The sequence below is a fragment of the Micropterus salmoides genome, unplaced genomic scaffold (genome assembly GCF_014851395.1).
Source record: "Micropterus salmoides isolate LMB-PRFRI ecotype aquatic unplaced genomic scaffold, ASM1485139v1 Ms_hic_scaffold_14, whole genome shotgun sequence".
NCBI classification, from domain to species: Eukaryota; Metazoa; Chordata; class Actinopteri; order Centrarchiformes; family Centrarchidae; genus Micropterus; species Micropterus salmoides.
In genome coordinates this window covers 11,457,889-11,473,812 of record NW_024040485.1, presented here as the reverse complement: position 1 = coordinate 11,473,812, position 15,924 = coordinate 11,457,889, and the positions used below count along the sequence as shown (strand labels likewise).

Below are 15,924 nucleotides of genomic sequence, written 5' to 3'. Positions count from 1 at the left end.
AATACCAATGACACAAGGTTTTTTTTCTTCTTTTCATTGAGAAAGTGTCATGTTTCAGATTGGCACATTTCAACATTTTGCTATTGGTAAAAAGGGGGGGTTGGGAGGGAAGTAGGGGCGACCTACACAAAAACACCAACACACACTTACTTGCTCATCCGGATGTCACTCTCCACAAATGGCAAAAAGTGGCCCCATTCACTTCCTGTTCTGGAAAAATAAATGATGCGTAAGAGATTTATGCTTAACATGACTCATCAGAGTCAATGTTCCCATCAAGCTTTCACCCTCGTAGACTTAGATGCACATTTCTGATGTCTGCCACTGGTGTCTGCAAGGACTCAGGACCTGCCCACTCTGACACTGGCAAGAGCTGACTTTTCATTTCACTTTGAAGTAAAAAAAAGAGAACAAAAAGAGAGAGAATAAACATTTAAAGAGAAGATACGGAAGATACGTTTGCAGGCTTATTGCAGCAAGCACTGTATAGTTCTCTGTTCAGTGATAGCACGATTATATATTATTATTTAGTTTCATCTGTGTTGATTACTTATGTATCATGGATTAATCTATCAATCTGTCTGATAAAATCCACATGATACCACATGATAATGTACTGTTATTGTATTACTTTAAGGAGCTACTGGGGCTTGATTAAGAAAGTGATGCATGGAAACACATTGCTCAGGAAATGAACAACTTCTGCACCAGTGCATGCTTTCATGAAAAAGGGGGCTAAAAGTCAGTAATTCACTCACAGTCTGCACTCTAGAAATGCTAGCTGATGATGATAGCTGTAAAGAGGCAGAAGTTATTAGAGCAGAGTGATATTGTACTGTTGCTGATAAGGAGAAAATCTTGTGCATCCAGAGTGTAGCAACACAATATCCTGTTTTGGGGCAGAGGCATTCAGATGTTGAGGTTTGTTCTCCCACTCTGCCTTAACATCTATCATAGCATTTGGTATTTTCACTTCCTCTTTGGTTATTCTCCTTTTTGGGGCTGAGGACTGTGCTGAAGTATGAACCTCAGTGACTGCAGTGATTGTTTATAAAAAGCTTGTAAGCAGGTCTGGTGGAGTTTTATATTGGTGTAGCTCCTTGTTTTAAGTTATTATTGCAAATAAACTCCAAACATAAGTGTCACTCCCAAGTTGGTCTAATAATAAAAATGGATATTAAATTACAGTAGCTACAATTGCTTAATCTTCACCGTGTTTACAAGGTGTCACAACCTGGTTAAGGATTGGACAAAAAGTGGACTGCTGTTGTCTTCAGAATGCCACAGATGTGTTCACCAGCTAAAAGCACTACCCACTTTCACTCACTTTCAAGCTCACTATTGGAGCTTGCTGTCAAAGCTTTATGTGCAAAATCTATAGCAACTAGATTCACCCCTAAAACTATAAAAAACAACCAATTAATTAATGAATTAATTAATTTATCAATACAAATGGAAAAAGACTGGAATATAGCTATTTCCCCCCTCCGAATGTATAATTCAAAATCTCTATTTTAACAAGTAGACAACCCGACACTTTAGGAGACTTGCCAAACACAAAATAATTACAAACTAATTGACAAAGCTCCACAGGGGGTAACAACTGCTTAAAACGGGGACAAATTACCACTTCACTTAACCAAAATGGTTAATCCAGGACCCAGAGACTCTCCTGGACGAGCTTCTAATTTGTCACATCCATGGACAAAAAAAATCTAATGCAACCAAACAAACCAAAATGGTGCAAACAATGGAAGGCAGTCTGTGTGTGTGTGTGTGTGTGTGTCTGTGTGTGACTTTTCTCCCTCTTTCCCATTAACTTAGTTATCACTGATTCTGCTCCTTTGGTCCATGGTTTCCTGACGATACAAAAACCTTTGCTCAGGCATTTTAATAGCCTGCTTTTTATGAGATGATGTCATTGTCAGTTTTATTGACCGGACGCCTGCAAACCGTGTGACCTGACACCTTTAAGAGAAGTTAATTTTACAGCTCCTGTAGAGGAAACAAACAGTTATTGAATGGACAGAAAAGTAGCAACCTTTGTTGTTGTGTCTTCCAAAGCTTCACAAGCACATTTAACCCAATGTTATAAACATTAGACATTTTCCTAACTCTTTAACCTGAACAGTTCAGGAGCATGCATACTGGTTTGTAGTGTTTTTTGGTCAAGACTATTCTAGGTTTTGAGCCCTTCAAAAGTCGTTGCTGTACTACTATACAACCCAGAGTTGTTTGTTCGTTGATCAACAAAGTTAAAATGAATTGCTGTTTCTCTGACTGTTTTGCAGAATAAGCAACTTGTTGACCTCGCACACTGAAACTAGAACGTGGAGTATCTAATTTTCCTGGTATTTTTTATCTCCCAGTTGGAAAGTCAGATAAGACCCAGTAAAGCTTGGCCATTATCACATATTTACTCCACAGAGTAAAGGACTCATTTGACTTCATTACAGAAATGAGAGCTTCCCCACCTTAGTGTTAATATAAATATTTGTGGTAAATTCATAAGATACTTTTAGGCAGTGCAATATGTTTGAATTTACAAAAAAGTCTAATTTTTATGAGAATAAAATCCAAAGTGATTCTCCTCTGTACACTTTGAAATAATATTCTCTTCATCATGAGTTTGATGCTTATTGAGTGAAGGTCAAAGTTTGTCCATATATAAATATTTCCCAACACAAAGGCTACAAAAATCTGCTTCTGTACTGTCATGGAGCATCTACAGTATATAACATTAGATAGTTATAGGGCTAGAGCTCTGCTTTGTTAAATTAACAGAAATGAGCTATGCAATGAGAGTCCTAAAGTCAAACGACAGAAATGTAATGCAGGTTACTGATTAGACTCTGGACTTTAGGCAAGAGTTTACCGATAAGGCCTCACGTCCTTAGCTCATTTGTTGTAATAAAAGTTGCACTCCAAACTGTTAATCAGAGGATATGCTGATGTAGTGATGATGCTTTAAGCATATTTATGTTTCTTTGGATTTTCTTGCCATGTGTCATTTTTCTCCAGACATGAAGCAAGTATTTGTTCTGCTGCCAGGTAAGTATACCTCATAGCTAAATATTATGCACCTTTCTGTATCACTGTTTAAGGTAGAGTACATGATTTTATGTGCATACTGGAGTGCAAAGATGACAGTTTTCACTCAGATAAACTACAGAATGACAAGTTGTGCAATGTCAGTGGTGATGGAAAACGGGCAGGTGATTGTGGAATGTCTATACACCGTCTGTGTTATCTGGCAGCTTTGAGATGTTTTAGCAATGAAAAAGAAAGATTGGCCAAAAAATAATATCCCAAACCACAATCCAAATTTCAATATTTTTTGAAATACCCTGTGGACTATAGCCAGAATTGAAATCTCCTGGAAATTTCTCCATTTGCGCCACTAAAAATTGTGATTAAAACCTGAGTTTAAGCTGAAGTTGAAGCTATGAACAGAAGCAAAAAGAACATATCGTAAGACTTAAATTAATAGCCCGATTGAACTCAACCTGCCTATATTTGGGACAGGTTTCTAAATTGGGCAGGCCATTAATTCCTTTCCCACAAAACTCTTGCCCAGCAAATGTGGGAAAAAGGCTACAATCAAATTTATGAAGTTTATTTCAACTAGTATGAATGTTGTATCACATTTAGAGAGAGTGAAGGAGAGAGAGAGAGAGGGTTGACTACCTTATAAATTTTGAAAGCCAAAGTTTAGCATTGTAATTTCACTTACTTCACCTACTTTATTTAAATAATTTTTATGAAAAACGTTTTGATTGTTTTGATCAGTGGACCCTTACAGCCTAAGGGAATATAAATAATTGAGGAACAGACACACATATTCTGACTTTATGACCGCTTAAAAGGTAGAGAGTCACTGCTTGTTTTCCTGTCTCTCTTGTTTATTATGCCTGTAAATCTGAGTCAATAATACTTTGGTGCAAATTGTTTCCATAAAAATGAATTGAACGATTAAATTGTGGATGCTAGTCCTATACTGCAATCTCTGCCATTCACCTGAAAAGTAGAGTGTAGACGCCTTAGATCATCATCTTGATCTAAAATCGTCCGATTGCCAACCGTTACCGTAATGGAATCCAAAGATTCTTTGTCTCTTTGTAATGAAACACTCTTTACAGTATTGCTGGTCATTGTGTCTTCTGATGGTGAGTTCAATTGTACATCTGGAGAACATCTTTCTGCTGGACGTGTTTGTGATTTTAAGAAGGACTGTGAAGATGGCTCGGACGAGGAGTTTTGTGGTATGCTTACAGTTCAGGAAAATATTTTCAACTCAGGTCTAATTTAAGTTCTTTTCATTAAGTCAGCAAAGAACATTATCACTTAACAATTTTAACTTGGAATTTAGTATTTGTGAAGGTATGACATGTCTTTTAAATGCACAAAAAAATAGTTCAATAACACAGAATAAACAACATGACACCGGGAACAAGAAAGCTTTGAGGTTATTTAATAAAATGTGTCTGTCTCCCATTTATTCACTGTGTTGCCCCCTCCTTGTTAAGGCTCATGTGACTTTGAGCATCATGCCTGTGGTTGGTATGACACCAGTGATGATATGTCCTACCACTGGAGATGGCAGGTGGCAAACATCACCTCAATACCTGGACTGGACCATACCACAGGAAGTCCCTTGGGTAAATATTAACCTACTGTCATGTTCCATTCTTGTCATTACTTGGTTGATAATTAATTTACAGTGACATTTTAAATCTGTGATAAAAAATGTTTGGTTATATTTAGCCTTTGACAATCATCTTATTATTGGATATTTGTCTGCTGCATACAGGACATGTCATGCATATAGATGGAAAACAAGACGGTAGCATATTTTCAACGGCTAGATTGGAGTTGTCTGTAGACAACCTCGCAGCTCTGGGATGCGAGATCAGGTACTATAAATACTCTGTCCAGATTTCTTTTGTTAAGATATGTGTTTTAATTAGATATGTCCTTGACTGAGGGTGCATTATAAAATTATTTCACTACCTTCTGCGAGCTGTTGCCTGTTTTTGTAATTTGACTGTCAATGTGTTTCAGCTTCTGGTACCATATTTATGATAAGTCATCGTACTCGTCATCAACCCTTAAGCTAAGAATGGTCAGAGGCAGAACTGTGCAAGACTTGGTTGAGATTTCTAAAAGTACGACAGACAGTTGGGGGAATGCCACAGTCTTCATCGGTAATCAGCCGGGAGGATACAAGGTAAGTGAAATACCCAGTATGTATAGTACAGACATAGTAATACATTTAAATGTATTTTCTTGAGCAGGGGTTTTCATATTGTCAGGCAAGGGGACGTGGAGGGAGAGAAGTGAGACAAAGATACAGTGTGAGGTGAAAGAGACAGGTGCATGAAAGTAAAGTTAGGTTTTAAAGTTTGGCCTGCAACAGTTGGAGCAGCAGCAGTGACACACAGCTCATTGAGGCCATCAAGGTACTTTTAAAATCCGTAGCACTCAATTGCCACAACTTGCTTAAAAAATGTTACTCCTTCATAGAGTCATACAGTAACTCAGTCAAATATGAGCACAAAGATACAATACAGTTCGCAAATTTTTTGATTCAGTGTGACCCACACTTTTGTTCAATATTATTCACCGATAAATAAACTTGCAAATAAACACCCATAAATCTGCTTAGAAATCAAAGGGGAAAAAAGACTCTTCTTACCACTGCAGAGCTTGCCTGAGCATTTTTAAGTTTTCTTCAGTGCCAAATTAACTTCTAATAGGTTTAGCATATTTCAATTGTGCCAATTAATTAATTCTCTGAATCCATGACAACATTATATGTCCTCTTTACACCCCCAAAGCATTATGGATAGGCCTATTGTAGATTCAAAATCCAGGTATGACCCTAGGTTTTTAATAGCTTTACTATTCTACATATTTTGTATCTGTATATGACTTTAATTTAATTTAGATTCACGGTGTAGGCGTTTTTTATTTCTTGATCTTTATTGTTCCTGTTTCCTATATATTAACTACTAATTTCTCCCTGGGGCATCAATAAAGCACTTTAGTACATAATCCTAAATATATTTTGTTGCCATAAACTGCCAAACAGCAAACCTGTGCCTGGTAATATTCAGAAATCGGATGTACTGGTTGGTTTCTAGGGTTAAAGGACATTTCATGTAGGTATAGTGTGTTGGCAGCTTTGTAGCTTAGGCTACACAATACAAAGGATTAGAAAATATATAAGGTATGTTTTGTATGTAGTCAGTGCAGCCATACTCAAGACAAATTTGATTATTTCATCTTGTTACACCATAAGGTTGAATGTATTGTAGATTTTCTGAACAAATGTAGAATAAACCACTTCTCTTTCTACAGCTGCAGTTTTTATTCAGCCCTCCAATTTCATCAGAAGCAGACGTTATGCTGGATGATATCAGCTTTGACAACTGTGGAGAGGGAGATGTCCCTGCAGGGTCAGACCAACTCTCGTGTGATTTTCAAAAAGACACCTGTTCTTGGTACCATGACTACACTGCCAGCCTTTTGTGGAAAAGGAGTAATGGGAAATATAATGAAGGCCCAACTGGGAATGGTGAATATCCTATTGACAGTACACTAGAATTTTGTTTTAGCAATGATTTTATAAATAAACTGAAATAATAAAGCCCTCAAATCTTATTTTCCTTTAGTGCTTACAATATTAGATTACCACAGTCCAGTTAGTGATCCTGGAACTTTAAGGGTGCTAAAGGTTTAGGGGCCCAAGGCCTGATACAATAAACAAAATACAGAGAAGTAAAAACAAACTACAGCTAATAATTGCAACCATTCATAAAATTTATTAAAACTATGAAGATATCAGATAGAAGTGAATATTCAGTCATATAGTTTCCTTAAAAATGTAATCACATTTTTGATTCTCTAATACTAAATACTATTGACAAAATATTTTTGTTTTCATATATATGATTTAATTTTGTAAGCACACTGAGTACTTGATAATTTTTGCTCTTTTTTCTTCCTCTGCAGGCTACTACATGCTCATAAATACTGAGCTCAAACCACATAATTCATCAACAGCCAGACTCATCAGCTTCCCTCGACCTGCAGGTCAAGTCATATGTGTGAGCTTCTTGTACCACATATTTGGCAGCAGCATTGGTACGTGCATCACTGTTCAGTACACTTCCAAACACAATTAATTCCACAGGTATATACAAAAAAAAAATGCTACTTTTCGGCACTTTTTTAAGATCCATATAATTCTGATTCATTCTAACTACAGTTACATAAACATCCATTTCTCTAATTCACAACTTATGTTGATATTCTCTTACTATCAGGTTCATTGAAGTTTATTGCAAAGCGTTCTGGTGAAGCAGAGACGGTTGTATGGATGAGAAGTGGCACCCAGGGAAACAAATGGAGATTTGCAGATCTTGCCTTCAACAGTGACAAACCAATACAGGTATTATTTTTGTGTATATTCCTCTGCTGATCATAAGATTGAAGGATATATTAGAGGATTTTTTTAGAATGAGAAGACATCTTATTTCCTGTGAAGAGCAAATAAAGAGCAGTTATCACAACATGTAGAAAGATGACCAAGAATGTGACTTCAAACTAGTATTACTTTTATCAAATACAAGTCTCTTATTTTTGTTTCTTCCTCAGTGTTTTTTACAACAAAAATTACCAATTTCTTTCTATTCCTATTGAAGTCTAATAATAACATTACATTTTTATAATTTACTCATTTAGCTGATGCTTTTATCCAAAGCGACTTACAATTGCTTTATACGTCAGAGGCCGCACGCTTTTGGAGCAACTAGGGTCTAAGTGTCTAATAACCTAGTAACAGGTTAGTTTCATTCAGGGCTAGTATTTCACAGTTTGTTGGGTTAGCTCAGTTTGTAGAGCGTAGGACTTCAATCAAGGATTGCAGGTTTGACTCCTGCTCTCAAAAACTCTTTTTTCTTCTTTTGTTTGTTTTATATTATCCTCTCCAACACAGTTGTTAGGAAGAGATTCAGGGAAATCCAATCACACATTTCCCAACGGCTATTTCAAAGTTTCCGAAATAGCCGTCAGGAAATGTGTAACGTTAAATGGATTCCCCTGAATTAGAAGCACAGGAATTTCCTCTGCCTGGAAATGAATCAATGGTTGATGGATGTGGACCTACCTCCAGTCTCTTCATAAGAACTTTGTTGAAGAGGCTTCTGAAAAAGATACAAAAGAAAAAAATGTTGGGCTTCCGTGTGGATCAAACCCACAACTCCTGTGTATGCATGCATCCTATGCTCTACCAACCCCACCTCAGATAACCAGTGACACATGGTGAAATTACCATTAAACCATTGTGTTAAACTACTGTTTCATTATCTCGAGAAAACTATCCCGTTATCACAGGAAAACGGAGTTAAAGAATGTTTGATTCAATGGCCGCTTAGGGCTTCCGTACATGACAACAATACAAGAATATATTTTAATAGGCCTACTTTAAAAAAAAAAATTTAAACCCCAGTAGCAAACATATCGGTTATTTTCACGCTTTGGTGGCATTTTGTATGAAGATTTTTATTTATTTTTTGGCCCACAACCATAGACTGTATATAAAACAGGACACAGGATGTAATATGACACAGGACAGTTAAAGACAGAGCTACACTTTCTAACCTCATGCCCCAAATACAAAACACTAAGACAAAAACACTTTGCAAACATTTCCCAAATACACCCCGAATTCAAATTCATATCAGACTCACAGAAACTCTCCTATATACTGGGAGAAATGCCCAAATGTCAAATAATTGCTGCAAAATATGTCTCCTCGTTCCACGAAGTGAGGACAACCAGTGGAAACTCAGACTGATAAATAATTGTACAAATTTTCAAATTATTATTATTTTGATTGCTTGATATTTTAGTAATTTTGTTTTTACATTTGATGCTAACTTCTTTTTTTATTATTATTATTATTTTTTTCAATTAATTAATTTTTTTGTCTATTAATGCACACACACACATTTACGGTATTATCTATTTATGTAAATGTTTTATATATATATATTTTTAACACTCACACATGCTTACTGTTTCATTTATTCATTTTATTTTAATTTTTTTTTAACACACACACACATGCTTACTGTTTTATTTATTTATCTTATTTTGATTATATTTAAAAAAAAATTTATCACACACACAAACACGCATACTGTTTTATTTATTTATTTTATTTTTATTTTTTATATATTTTAATTTTTCTAACACAAACACACACACGCTTTAATTACTTTACGCTTTAATTACTTGTTTAATGAAATGTATGGGGTTGATTGTTTATATGTAGTTTGTATGATGCTTTGGCAAAATTGTTGTTACACATTCATGCCAATAAAGCTAATTTGAATTGAATTGAATTGAATTATAACACAAGAAACAGCTCAAGCCGTGGGGGAGGGAGTGGGGGCTAGTAAGGGATGTGATTGGATGAAAATGAATGAAAAATGGAAATAAAATTACCCAATGGGCCGCTGTCCACGCCTTATGGGCCAATCATTTGCCCATTTTTAGTTATGTAAATAAATAATTTACCTTACACCGGCCCCAAAAGTTCATCGGCCCACCAGGCCTTTGTTCGGTATGCCGGATTACCAGTCCACCCCTGGCTTCAATGCACTTTCGATAAATATTTTTTCTTATTGACCTTTTAAAACAGTAGCTCAAATAAATATGTTTCATGACAAATTTAAACTCTTTGTCCTCTTGAAACCCACACTTCAAATAATTTGTGACATTCTCCAGTTTATTATAGAAGCTGTGGTAGATGGAAAGCAAGGCAGCATAGCCATTGATGACATAATGGTGTCCAGCAGTGAGAATGGCACTTGTCCGGCTGAGAGAGAGTGCACCTTCCAGGGCTCCCTGTGTGGTCTGCTGCCCCAACCGTCAGCAAACTTCACCTGGAGCCGGATCACTGGGGCGTCCCAACCAGCCAACTCTTCAGGCCCCGCCACAGATCACACTCTGGGGACAGAGCAAGGTCAGCAAGTCTTTGAGATGCAGCCTCAGCTGGCTCGTCTTTTTTTGCCTATAGATATATCTCGTGTCGGCCTTTGATGTTTGCTCAGACTTTGTGTTCGTCCAAACAAGGAAAGTGGGGAGGAGGGGGATTGAGTTGACTATAAAATGGGCTCTATTTGTCCATCTGTCAAAGTCACCACCAGTCTGAATTTGGCTTGAATGTTAAAACCTGCAAAACATATATTACATTAATTGGTATTGTAAGGATCCTATTTTTTTTAAAGGTCAGTACTTCCACTTAAATGTGATATCAAAGAAAATAGACTGAGGAAAGACTGAGGATTGTTTATGAACAAGATGAATTAAGTATTATTTTAGTATTAAAAAGTTTCCTGATGATAATGCATTGGAATAAATTATCAATTTATTCTGGTAGATACATTTGTGTGATCCCTTGCTGTATAAACCAGTTTACACACAAACGTACATGTTTGCACAAACACACACACTCAAATCCAAAGCAGCATGTCCGTAACTCCTCCGTACTGTATGTGTAGGTTATTATCTGAGTGCCCAGTTGTGGCGTCACCCTATGGGGTCCAGAGGCGCAGTGATGACTGCAGTGATGGAGCCCACCGCTCCTGGCGGGGAATGCCTCATGTTCTGGTACTACATGGAGGGAAGTGGAGTGGGTGAACTCAGTGTTTACCTTCAAACCCCAGACAGCCAGAGACGCTCCACCGAGCTCTGGACTAGAAGGGGAGATCAGGGGAAGCACTGGAGGCACGGAAGATTGACCCTTGTCAGTCCCAACACCCCGTATCAGGTACCTGGTGATTAGGCATCAGAAAATGGTTGGTGAATAAATTATTGCCAGATCAGTGAACACTTGGACTAGCATCTTAAAACTGTGCAAGCTTTACACATTTAGTTGTCCTTCTCTTTACTTTCCTCCTTCTGTAACAGCTGCTTTGAAAAGTTGGAAATTCTGTGCTGCATTTTTAACAGAATCCAACAGCTGTGAATAATCCCTTGAGATGTACCATCACCACACATGCATATGTCTTCTTTTTTTTAGTTTACAGGGTTTTTTTTTACAGTGTAATTTAGGCAGTGACATAAAACATTACAGTGTAATCACAATGATATGCAAGGAATAGTTCACATTCTTTCAAGTCTATCTTAAAACAATACTCACATGCCCATATGTACATTGAATTACTTTGGTCGCTTTAATGCCTTTATTTTTTTTTGTTTTTTCTTATAAGACTCTGATGCCACACATCTTATTGCTCTCCGGATCGCTGTTGTAGATACCATTCAAATAATGTATTTACACAGTATTTTAATGTGTGTGTGTGTGCAACACTTGTTTTTGCCCCCATTCATCATGAGCTGAAAATGATCTTTGAATTCAGCTCATGATGAAATGATGAATGATGGGGGCAAAAACAAAAGATGTCTCCAGTAACCATTACAATGGGAGAGTCCTGATCATGAAGGATCCCCAGAAGGGAACAATCCCATCCAACTACCAGCCAATAAAACTGCCTCTGCACAATATGGAAGCTCCTGTTAGGCATCATAGTGGCCAAGATGAGTAGATACATGTCTCAATAGATAGACAGGGCCCAGAAGGGAATTGGCAGTAATACCACGGGAGCCAAGCACCAGCTACTGGTCAATAGAGCAGTCACTCAAAACCAGGCAGACCAACATGTGCATGTGCCTGGATTGACTACATGAAAGCCTACGAGTCAATGCCACATTGATGAATACTGGAATGCTTGGAAATGTACAAGATCAACAGGACACGATAGTTTTCGTCAAGAGCTCAATGGGGCTGTGGAAAACAAGTCTGGAAGCCAATTCAAAGCCAATTGCACAAGTCACCATCAAGTCCAGCATATACCAAGGTGATTCACTACTAATATAGGTCTTAACCCCCTCAGCCAGATCATCAAAAATTCTGAACAACCATCAGTCACCTCCTCTACATGGATGACATCAAGCTGTATGCCAGGAATGAGTGAGATAGAAGGAAAACTCAGAACCGAAGGGGTTGAACTACAAATACCTTAGGATCTCGCAGGCAAACGGAAACTGTGAAGAGGCAGCAACGAAGTCTCCCACAGCCAAATACCTACACAGAGTAAGGCAGGTCCTGAAAAGTCAGCTGAATGGGAAGAACAAAATCTGGATTATCAACATATACGCCCTGCCAGTTTTCAGATACCCCGGTGGTATAACAAACGAGCCAAAGGAGGAGATAGGGGCCACTGATATCAAGACAAGAAAGCTCCTCACAATACATGGTGTTTACCCCAAATCAAGCATCCTAGAGACTGTACACTAAACGAAATTATGGAGGTCAAGGCTATTGAGTATCAAAACTGCTGTCCAGGATGAAACAACAAAGATCCTGGAGTACATTGGAAAGATGGACCCAAAAGATGAATGGCTAAGTGTACCTCTGGCAGCAAAAACCCAAGGATGATGACAAGGAGGAGGATGAACCTCTATGGAGAGACAAGCAGCTGACAACATCAGCAACATCAATAAGAAGGAACACAACAAGCTCAAAAAATACCAAGGGCTGAAAGATGAGCCGGAAAAGATGTAGGTGGTAATCAGAGCACTGGGGTTGTGACCCACAGTCTGGGAGTGTCTCTAGCAGATTAAACATACAGGTAAAACATATGAAGTCTTTGTCCAGAAGAGTGCAGTCATAAGAACAGCTAAGACACTGCACAAAACCCTCAAACTCACAGCCCTCTTCAAGAGGAATGAGTGAAGAGAGTGTGTTTTTTTTTTTTATGATCAGTTAACAATAAATAAGTAAAACTAAATAAGACTATAATGCTGGAAAATACCAACAGCAATGAAATTGCTTTAGAAATGGATATCTTTGCTGTAGATATGGATGAGAGGACTCATTATAGCACTTTATAACTCTTTTAACGCACATATGGGCATGTGAGCATTGCTTTAAGACGTTTAATAGTGCATGTACAGCATGTGTAGATTCTCACATTCAACCTTTTCAGCAGAGACTCTAGTTTGAGAGAAGTCTGCACTTCCTCAGTAAATACATGTATACAATAATGAATAAACACAGTAACGGAAAATGTCCTATAAATTCAAATCCATTTGTCGTTCTGGGTGACAGGTGATTTTTGAGGCGGTGGTCGGGGATGGACCGAGGAGAGATATCGCCATTGACGACCTCATTGTCCTTAATGACGCATGTCCCCCACCAGGTTGTGAACTTACTTTAAAGTTAAAACAGAAAATGGACGAAAGATGAAAATTAATGTATGTGGGTTTGTGGTTGGGTAGTTATAATTTGTGCATGCATGTATGTATGGTTGCATAATTCATGCTTATTTGTGTTATTCTTTGCAGGTTTTTGTGACTTTGAAATGGACTTCTGTGGTTGGGTGAACAGTCCTCCAGCAGAGACTGGAGTGGACTGGGACTGGCTGTCAGGTGAAAGTGGCGGTAATATATTTATTCCAAAAAAGGACCACTCCACAAATTCTGCTTTGGGTAAGTCACCCACATATACTTTAAGTAATGGCATCATAATGAGTGTAGCATTTTAGGCTGTATTTCATCTGATCTACCACTCAAAACAAGTAACTGCGTTCAAGATCTGAGCTCGCAAACTATTAACTTTTATGCTTTCAAAATGTGAAATTTTCGGTGACAGAAATATTCATGGTGTAAAATAGGCTAAAACATTGTAATAACGTTACACTTCCCACCTGGTTGCAGTAACGTTGTCTGTTATCACCTACTCCAATGGTGGCCTTGCCTTTTGCAAGGTTCATGGTGATGGAGGATCGCATCAGTCATTTAGCCAATTGATGTATATACTACTAGATGTCCAAATTAAAAATGTTCATGTATATGAGAGAGAAGTCAGTTTCTTCTGGGTCATTGTGCTGCTGAAGATTTTGGAATGACAAGATTTCCCAATTCTTTTTGCTCTCTGATTCTGCGCTCCGTGTATCAGAATCTCTGCAGACAGGAAATGAGGCACACATAGATAGTTGTGTGTCCAGTGATTATTACTAAAATGTTTCAGTGATACCTCATTTATCAATAATGAGAAATACTTTTATACTTTTTACATTTACTTTTTCAGTTCAGTATGCTATGCATTGGTAAGCTATAGATTTCATTTAAAGGCATATTAACTATGTATCTTTTAAACAATTTTATGACTTCCTTGATTTGTGGGACATGTCAGTTAGTTTTATTTACAAATAAATAAGTTTGAATCAAGTTGTAATTCCAAATCAAAAAATGTCCAGCTCTTCTTTTGTCCCTTGTGTGTGCATTTTTGGTGGGTGTATTAAGCTAAAGCTTCTCCCTTTAATCTACTGCAGCTGCAGTTGTGCCTTTTTGCCTAATTTGATTGATGGTGAAAGTGATTTTAATGCAGTAAGAAACTGGAAAACAGTGATTTCCTCATTTCTCCAACCCCCCGGCAGGACTCACTATATCTAAAATCCTGGCTACCGCCGTGAAGGAGGACTATTGATTTTGTCCCCCGTCACTGAATACTGAAATTGCATAAGAAGGAGCTCTCTGGCTGGTATGAACAGGAGGAGTCATTGTAGCAAGCGAAACCTTTTTCAATGTTCATTTGGGCACCTGAATATTTTTTGTGACATACTTGAAAAATTGTGAACCTACCACACTTTAACAGATGGGCTGGTAAGGTCTCAGTTGGGTAAGCGACAGAGTAAGATGAACCTTTCCACTTACTAAGGTACCTATTATAGCAAACTGTGTGATTAATGGAGCCACTCAGACTTCAGCTGATTAATAGTCATAATGTGAATCTAATATTATGCAGCTGTGTGCAGGTGCATGGCGCAATATTTATTCTAAATATTGTGTTGTATTTACTCTCCATAGGGCACTTTGTATTATTCAGTCCATATAAGTATAATAAAGAAGAAACTGCACGACTGGAGAGTGAGACAATGCAGGCAGTAGACCGAGCTTGCCTGGAGATCTGGCACTACACTGACGGATGGGCAGTAAATAGTAAGTACAGTCTTTTTTAACTGTGACAGTAAGCACTGGTATGGTCACTTATTTTGTTTACAATATTCTCATGTATTTTATGTAGATTATAAAGCTATATTTCAATATGCACTATCTATTGAGAATGGTAACTGTATTGTTAGTACTGTTAAAACTGCAGCCAAATATATGTGTGTGTGTGTATATATATGTATATATATATGCAGAATACACATACATATACATATACAGCTACAATGAAGAATTTGATAAAGAACATTTCATACTTTCAGACAGTGTGGAATAAGATGGAAAATGTATGTTAGGGGTTTAATACTCACTGGGGTGTGAGAACCAATCATGGATAAGGAGAAACTTTCTCAAAATCTGTAAATAAATGCACATTGTGGTGCTTCCAGGGCCCTCAGCCATTAAACTGACAGTGTTAGTAAATGAGACTGCTGGACTGCGTTCTGTGTGGAATACAAGTGGATATATGAATGGCACATGGATCCAAGACAGGGTGGATTATAGTGCATCAGGGCTTCATCAGGTAAATATTTGCTGATAAATTCATAATATATCCTGATAAGTTTTCTTGAGAAAACACCGCTCCTAAATGAATCAGTGCACATTTCTAAATTAACCATCCTTCATCACAGATTATTTTACAAGCGAGTTGTCCAGCTTCAAAGGAAGGGAGCTTTGCCCTGGATGACATCCACATCATCAGGGAGAAGTCTTGCAATGACATTATCCCTACAACCACCCCGAACCCTGCCACCACAACCACCACTGCTCCTGCCTCTGCTATGGACTGCACTTTTGAACAAGGTGACTCTTGTAAAATCGGTTCAGAAATGACTGTGA

The 15,924-nt window shown here is 37.7% G+C and overlaps 1 protein-coding gene across 1 annotated transcript in view; it reads left to right on the top strand.

Moving 5' to 3' along the window:
* Window positions 1-4,488: 4,488 nt before the first annotated feature.
* The window catches only part of si:ch211-106h4.4 (MAM and LDL-receptor class A domain-containing protein 1), a 35,601-nt gene continuing 24,165 nt past the window's right edge, over window positions 4,489-15,924 (top strand). The window contains exons 1-13 of the mRNA XM_038717660.1: window positions 4,489-4,658; window positions 4,811-4,913; window positions 5,062-5,227; window positions 6,361-6,577; window positions 7,015-7,146; window positions 7,329-7,453; window positions 9,796-10,033; window positions 10,572-10,840; window positions 13,184-13,274; window positions 13,420-13,563; window positions 14,944-15,075; window positions 15,474-15,607; window positions 15,717-15,888. Of these exons, the coding sequence (XP_038573588.1) occupies window positions 4,580-4,658; window positions 4,811-4,913; window positions 5,062-5,227; window positions 6,361-6,577; window positions 7,015-7,146; window positions 7,329-7,453; window positions 9,796-10,033; window positions 10,572-10,840; window positions 13,184-13,274; window positions 13,420-13,563; window positions 14,944-15,075; window positions 15,474-15,607; window positions 15,717-15,888 (2,002 nt within the window). The 5' untranslated portion in view covers window positions 4,489-4,579. The remainder of the gene's footprint in view (window positions 4,659-4,810; window positions 4,914-5,061; window positions 5,228-6,360; window positions 6,578-7,014; window positions 7,147-7,328; window positions 7,454-9,795; window positions 10,034-10,571; window positions 10,841-13,183; window positions 13,275-13,419; window positions 13,564-14,943; window positions 15,076-15,473; window positions 15,608-15,716; window positions 15,889-15,924) is intronic.